We start from the raw sequence: 7,331 nt of genomic DNA on the forward strand, positions 1-7,331 counted from the left end.
GTGACGATAGGGTGTCAACAGGTGTAGAACTTCAGGTGTACTGCAGGGAAATGTGTTGGGACCTCTGCTGTTTCGAGGACTGGCTTGATGTAGCTCTCCATGCTACTCTATCCTGTGCAAGCCTGTTCATCTTGAATGACTGTTGCAGCCTACGCTCTTCTGAATCTGCTTACTTTGTTCACCTCTTGATCTCTCTCTACGATTTCTACCCGCCCCATACACAGACACACACACTTCCTTCCAGTACTAAATTGGTGATCCTTTGAACTTCAGCTTGTGTCTCATCAACCGATCCCTTCTTCTAATCAGATTGTGCCACAATTTTCTTCTCTTCCCAATTCTGTTCAGTACCTCCTCATTAGTTACGTGATCTAATCTTTACGGTTCTTCTGTAACATCACATTTCAAAAGTTTCAGCTCGCATCTTGTCTAAACTGTTTACCGTCAGTGTTTCACTTCCATACAAGGCAACACTCTACACACTACCTTCAGAAAAGATTTATTACACTTAAATCTGTATTCATTGTTAACAAATTTCTCTTCTTCAGAAAGACTTTTCCTTGTCATTGCCAATCTACATTTTATATCCTCTCTAGTTCAAACATCACTAGTTATTTTGCTGCCCCAATAGGAAAACTAGTGCCTCGTTTCCTAATCTGATTCCCTGAGGACCACCTGACTTAATTCGGCTACTTTCCATTATCCTTGTTTTGATTTAGTTGATGTTAATCCTCTACCCTCCTTTCAAGACACTTTCAGCTGCTCTTCCAAGTCCTTTGTTGTCTCTGACAGAGTTACAATGGCATCAGCAAACCTCAGAGCTTTTATTTCTTCAAAAAATGGTTCAAATGGCTCTGAGCACTATGGGACTTAACATCTGAGGTCATAAGTCCCCTGGAACTTACAACTACTTAAACCTAACCTAAGGACATCACACACATCCATGCCCGAGGCAGGATTCGAACCTGCGATCGTAGCAGGCGCGCGGTTCCGGACTGAAGGGCCTAGAACCGCTCGGCCACCGCGGCCGGCCTTTTATTTCTTCTCTCTAAACTTTAGTTTCTCCTACAAATACATTCTGTGTATTAATGACCTTAGTAGCACCTTAGGCTTTTCGCAGATGATGCATACTTATAATGAAGTACTGCCTGACAAAAAAAACTGCACAAATATTCAGTCGGATCTAGCTGAGGATCTGCAACTTGCTTTAAATGTTCAAGAGTGTAAGATTGTGCACTTCGCAAAACGTAGTATCCTATGACTAGAGTATCAAAAAGTTATAGCTGGATCGGTCACTTTATAAAAATACTGGGAGTAACGGTTTGTAGGGATATGAAGTGGAACGATCACATAGCTACAACAGTAGGTAAAGCAGTTGGTAAACTTCGATTTGTTATAGTTAGAGCCACGAACGACGGCAATAGAGTCAGGCGTGTTCAAAAGCACCTACATCACTATTTTCCGACAGTGAATGAGCTTTCAGTAGTGTTCCGAGGGCTCTGTGGTGAATTCCGTAGCTAATGCGAGTATTAAACGTGATCGTAGCGAGTTGTTTAACGAATCTCGATTCCATCTGTTGCGAGTTGGCATCGCTGATTGCGGTGGTAAGTGATAAATTCTGCATAAGCAAGCGAAAGACATAATTTGCAGGAATACGCTTTCCTCAAGAAGATAGCACTCGCATGCGCGCACTGCAAATGTCGCTTGGAGTCGTCAACAATGCAAATCCCGTCCGTGCCTCGACACACAGGAACTGCCATCGTTTGAGGATCGGACTACAGTGGAGGACTGGAGAAATGCACTCAGTCAACAACGGACACTCGAGCATCCCATAAAAAAATATATATATATATATATATTGCTCAGGAGTGTGGTGTCCGTACCAAATAGGACCAACAGGGGATTTTAAACACATACGGGGGATTTTAAACACATACAGAGAAGGGCAGAACCAATGGTCACAGGTTTGTTTGACCCGTGGGAGAATGTCACAGAGATACTGGAGAAACTAAACTGGTAGACTCTTGAAGATAGGTGTAAACTATCCCGAGAAATTCTATTAACGAAGTTTCAAGAACCGGCTTTAAATGACGACTCTAGGAATAATATACAACATCCTCCTACGTATCGCTATAATAGGAATCGTGTGGAGAAGGTTAGATTAATCAAAGCTTGCATTAACAATCATTCTTGCCGCGCCCCACCCCCACCCCTCCCCATACGTAAATGGAACGGGGAGAAAACCTAATAACTGGTCCAGTGGGACACTCCCTCCGCTACGCACTTCTCAGTACTTTGCACAATATGGATGTAGATGCAGGATGCATAGATGAATAGTTTCATAATAATTAACACCTATCAATGGTCGCAGGATGCATAGATGAATAGTTTCATAATAATTAACACCTATCAATGGTCGCAGGCTAAGTTACGACTGTTGTTTACAGTAAATGCACGTCCTATAAATTACACTATGCAAAGATAGTGAATTAGTTGCTAACGAGAGCAAAGAACGTGTAAAATAAGGGTGGTTTCAGTAGTGACGATAAAACATTTGCAACCATTTTTATTATAATATTATTTTTATTATATGGATACCATGTGTGTGTGTGTGTGTGTGTGTGTGTAAGTGGGTAGGAAGAGACTTATATGCCGAAGCGTTTGTAACGATCGTCATCATTATACGAGAAACGTAGCTGCGAAGTCTGCTCGTATTGTGTGTTTGGAGGACCCTCTGACCTGGCGATCACCTATTCAGAATTAGACCAATGACTTTGTTTACTTGTACATTACGTCGCTCAAATGAATCCGTACTCGTTATTAAATTATGCGCTTCCTAACTGTTTATGGTGTCACGAAAATGAATTCAAGAGCGAAACGCACCTCAAAAATACAGATACTGCATTATGTACACCACATCAGAATTAACTCGGATATACTCAAAACTGGTTACAATTCAAGCCTGTATAAAATATGTGTCGCGTTGTTATATAAAAAAATGTACGTACGTTTTTGTTAGCTAGTTCACGTCTACTGTCGTATTTCATGAAATAGATATTAAAGTACTTTTGTCTTTAGTGCAGAATGGAACAGAAATCAAAACGCAAGATCTGGACTTACAACTACGACGAGTCTCTTTTTTTTAAAAGAAAGTAAAAAATAAAATAAAAAAGCGGCAAAATTTTAGAAATACTTAATTCTTCCACGGCTTACTTTTTGGCGAACGTTTCATACGGCACGTCACACAGACATGGACAATAATTTCGCGTCTCACCCACACGAGAGATTTCTGTAGTATACGTGTTTTAAGTATTTGAAACTATCATACATAAAGTAACGTAGTCGTCCCATTAGTTCTTATACAGAACTCACCTTTATTACATTTAGTTGCGCTATTGTTAATTTATAAATTCCCTTATTTATAAAATGGCGTAGACACGTCAGGCAAAAAACTTACACATCTAAGCTCTGCAACAACGCGGAATATTTTTCTCTCTGTCATCGTTTTCTTCTCCATCCACTCCGACAGCTGAAAGTGGAATAAGCAGCAAAGATACTAGAACATAAATAACTCTCTGTTCGATACCAAAAACATAAATTAATCCGAGAAAGAATAATAATCGTATGAAACTGCTTCTATCCGCACCAAGGATGGTGACGCAGCGTACATTACTAACTTAAAGTATAGGCAGGGAATCGCTGGAGTTTAATGATTCGCGAACTGTAGAATGGGGTCATCTGTGATGTGAGTGCGAGAAACAGCTACTGTTCGTCATAGCAATACGTAAAGCTGTGTGATGCTAATCGCTATGTTCGAACGCTATAGCTGCGCTTTGAACCCAACGCGTCCAGTAGCGATGTTCGCTTGTCACGCGCGCGCTGCGCAGTCTGCTGGCGGCGTTTATCGGACTCCGTAGCTGCCCACTAGAGCGCACCGCCAGCGGGCAGCCATGTTGCCCGACTTGGCTCACAGCTGTCGTCGCGTGCTGCATGCCACGAGTTAGCAAGAACGTTGCGGTAGTGCAAGCAGCATCCGTTGACAACGTCGAAAAATCCGCATAGTGATTTCTAGCAGAGTGCTATGGATGTCGATGCTCACGATGTAGAGAGTAGCGAGCAGGATGACGAGTACGAAGAGGAAGAGATTTTAGTGGAACTGAAGTTCGAAGGTGGCAACTTGCACGAACCTTTACTGAACCAACAAGGCGTGCATTTCAAGCTTATAGGCGCCACTACAGCGAAGCCAGTATTGCAGCTTGGCGAGCAGATTTTCGCTGGTCAATATGTCGACGCCATGGGGACTACTATAATCTTCGAGGAGGACGAGTCGATGCCATACTACGACCCCGTGTTTTCCACGAACCCGGAGAGTCCGCTGAGGTACTACGCGAGTACTCGCAAATGCCTCGTTATGTCACGGATCTTCATCAAGGAGAAGAAGGAAGGGGAAGAGGCACATGGCGGTGAAGAGGAGGAAGACGAAAAGGATGGGCAGTACGAACAGCCTAAAGCAGAGCCTTCGTCAGCTGGAGGCGAGAAAGGACTACGAGAAGAGGGAGAAAGAGGAGTCCAAGGTGACGTCGCGGACGACGCCGATTGGGAGACAGAAGAAGAAAAGTAACGTCTCAGTTACGTCAGCATCTCGTGAAAGATTCGCTACACAACTTTGCATGTGAATACGCAAGACATTTATCGTTTAATTTCGCAGTGTATAACAATGATTTCATTGTATTTCGACTTAATAATCAATGCTTTGTACCGAGGACTGAACAAATACTGTAATAAAAACATTTTATTGTGATGTAATTACCATGCTTTGTACGAAGGACAGAATATATGATACTGTAATAAAACATTTATTTTTATGTATCTGCAAACATATGAAATAATAATGACCTTTCCACTTTGTAAATCACGCAAAATTAACAGAAAATAGTAAAAAATAATAAGATAATGGATGCAGAGTAGGCCGTTCACTGCACTAGCTTTCAGTATATATTATCGTTTTTGCTCTAGATCACAAAACAGATAAAAAGGATATTTTTAACATTTAACAGCAACATCCACAACTTCGTTTTGCTTCCATTGGCCAGGTGCGAGTACGACTCCTACACTGAGGGTTCTGTACAAGATTAATTATGTGTATAGGCAGTTCATCCATTCCAAGAATCGAGTATCTCGGTAATTTTGCCAATTATCGACAGCGATACTGGGAAGATATCGGTCCCAGGGATTACAAGACTTTCAAGAATGTTTAAATTTCAAGTCTGAAGTAGATTAACAAATGGCAAAAGAATTTTTTTTCATATGATATAATCACAAATAAAAATTTTGCTGTTTTTTTCCTTTAGCTGTAAAACGAGACCTTTCTTACTGCCAAATTTCATGATTCTATATCAAGGGGAAATGCCCTATAGATTTCAATTAATGACGATGAAAGTATCAAAATATGTGTCATAAATGGCCATATCTTTTGATAATATTGACTTAGGAACTTAACATTTATACACAGTATGTGACATAAATTTCAATATGGTAAATCTACCCATTCCTGATATAAACGCCTCTCAACAGATGGAGAGACAGATAGTCAGGTAACAAATAACAAAAAAAATTTTTATTCGTGTGATACAATTGCAAATTAACATTCGGATTTTTCTTGGTTTGTTTGTACTTTGAAACCCTGCTTCTAGGCAAACTTCATGATTCTATGTGGAGGGGAAGTACTGTGTAAGTCTTGATGAACATGTTTGCGAGTACCAATATATGTGACATAAATGGCCTTATCTTTTGGTTGCGTTGTCTTAGAAGCTTAACATGTATTATACAGGCAAGTGACTATGGAACTTTGCATGTGAAATAAATTTCATTGTGATACGTCTGCCCATTCCTGAGGAAAAGGGATCTTAACAGACTGAGGGACAGACAGTGAAATAACAAAAAAAAATTTTTTCGTGTGATATATTTACGAATTACCAAGTCCGGATTTTTCCTTTTCCTGTTCAGTGAATCCTTGCTTCTTACGAAATTTCATGATTCTAGACCAGTGGGAAGCACTCTATAGGTTTGGGTGAGTGAGTTTGCGAGTGTGAAAATATTTAATGTAAATAACTGTATCTTTGGTTGCACTGACTTACAAGCTTCGCTTTTTTACGTCGCCAAACGACTTTAGACCTTAATACGTGACATAAAGTTCAACTTGATACTCATCCCCCGTTCCTGAAACAAAGCGTTTTGAACAGTCCGTCAGGCAGACAGACAGACAAGAAAGTGATCCTGTAGGGGTCCCGTTTTTACCTATTGACGCGCCCAAACCTAAGAATCACCGTGACCAGTTTAGAATTAACAAATTCACCTTCAGACAGCTTATACACTTTTATCAGAACTCATGGATAAAAGCGCGTAAGTCTTTTGAAGACAAGTTTGAAAATACGAAATCCAGTTAAGATACTTTTTAAATAAAGTTAACCAAACTCAATTTGTGACTGGCTGTTATGGTACATAGTAAATACTCTGTTTCATATTATAGTCACAGTTCCCCAAGAATGCAGTCATTTGACTAAACAGTATATTTTAAGTATTTACATGCTTTTACATATCATATTTAGAATAGTTTGTAGTATATTACACTGCATATTACACTACTGGCCATTAAAATTGATACACCAAGAAGAAATACAGATGATAAACGGGTATTCATTGGACAAATATATTATACTAGAACTGACATGTGATTACATTTTCACACAACTTGGGTGCATAGATCCTGAGAAATCAGTACCCAGAACAACCACATCTGGCCGTAATAACGGCCTTGACACGCCTGGGCATTGAGTCAAACAGAGCTTGGATGGCGTGTACAGGTACAGCTGCCCATGCAACTTCAACACGATACCACAGGTCATCAAGAGTAGTGGCTGGCGTATTGTGACGAGCCAGTTGCTCGGCCACCATTGACCAGACGTTTTCAATTGGTGAGAGATCTGGAGAATGTGATGGCCAGGGCAGCAGTAGAACATTTTCTGTATGCAGAAAGGCCCGTACAAGACCTGCAACATGCGGTCGTGCATTATCCTGCTGAAATGTAGTATTTCGCAGTGATCGATTGAAGGGTAGAGCCACGGGTCGTAACACATCTGAAATGTAATGTCCACTGTTCAAAGTGCCGTCAATGCGAACAAGAGGTGACCGAGACGTGTAACCAATGGCACCCCATACCATCATGCCGGGTGATACGCCAGTATGGCGATGACGAGTACACGCTTCCAATGTCCGTTCACCGCGATGTCGACAAACACGGATGCGACCATCATGATGCTGTAAACAGAACC

General features: G+C 40.9%; 1 protein-coding gene across 1 annotated transcript; it reads left to right on the top strand.

Annotated features, from left to right (window-relative positions):
- The first annotated feature begins 3,948 nt into the window (after positions 1-3,948).
- On the top strand, positions 3,949-4,869 carry LOC124551128 (general transcription factor 3C polypeptide 6-like). The gene has a single exon (XM_047126091.1). It carries the CDS (start codon positions 4,082-4,084, stop codon positions 4,619-4,621), a length of 540 nt encoding a protein of 179 aa, XP_046982047.1. The 5' UTR covers positions 3,949-4,081; the 3' UTR covers positions 4,622-4,869.
- Positions 4,870-7,331: the final 2,462 nt, after the last annotated feature.

The sequence above is a fragment of the Schistocerca americana genome, chromosome 9 (assembly GCF_021461395.2).
Source record: "Schistocerca americana isolate TAMUIC-IGC-003095 chromosome 9, iqSchAmer2.1, whole genome shotgun sequence".
NCBI classification, from domain to species: domain Eukaryota; kingdom Metazoa; phylum Arthropoda; class Insecta; order Orthoptera; family Acrididae; genus Schistocerca; species Schistocerca americana.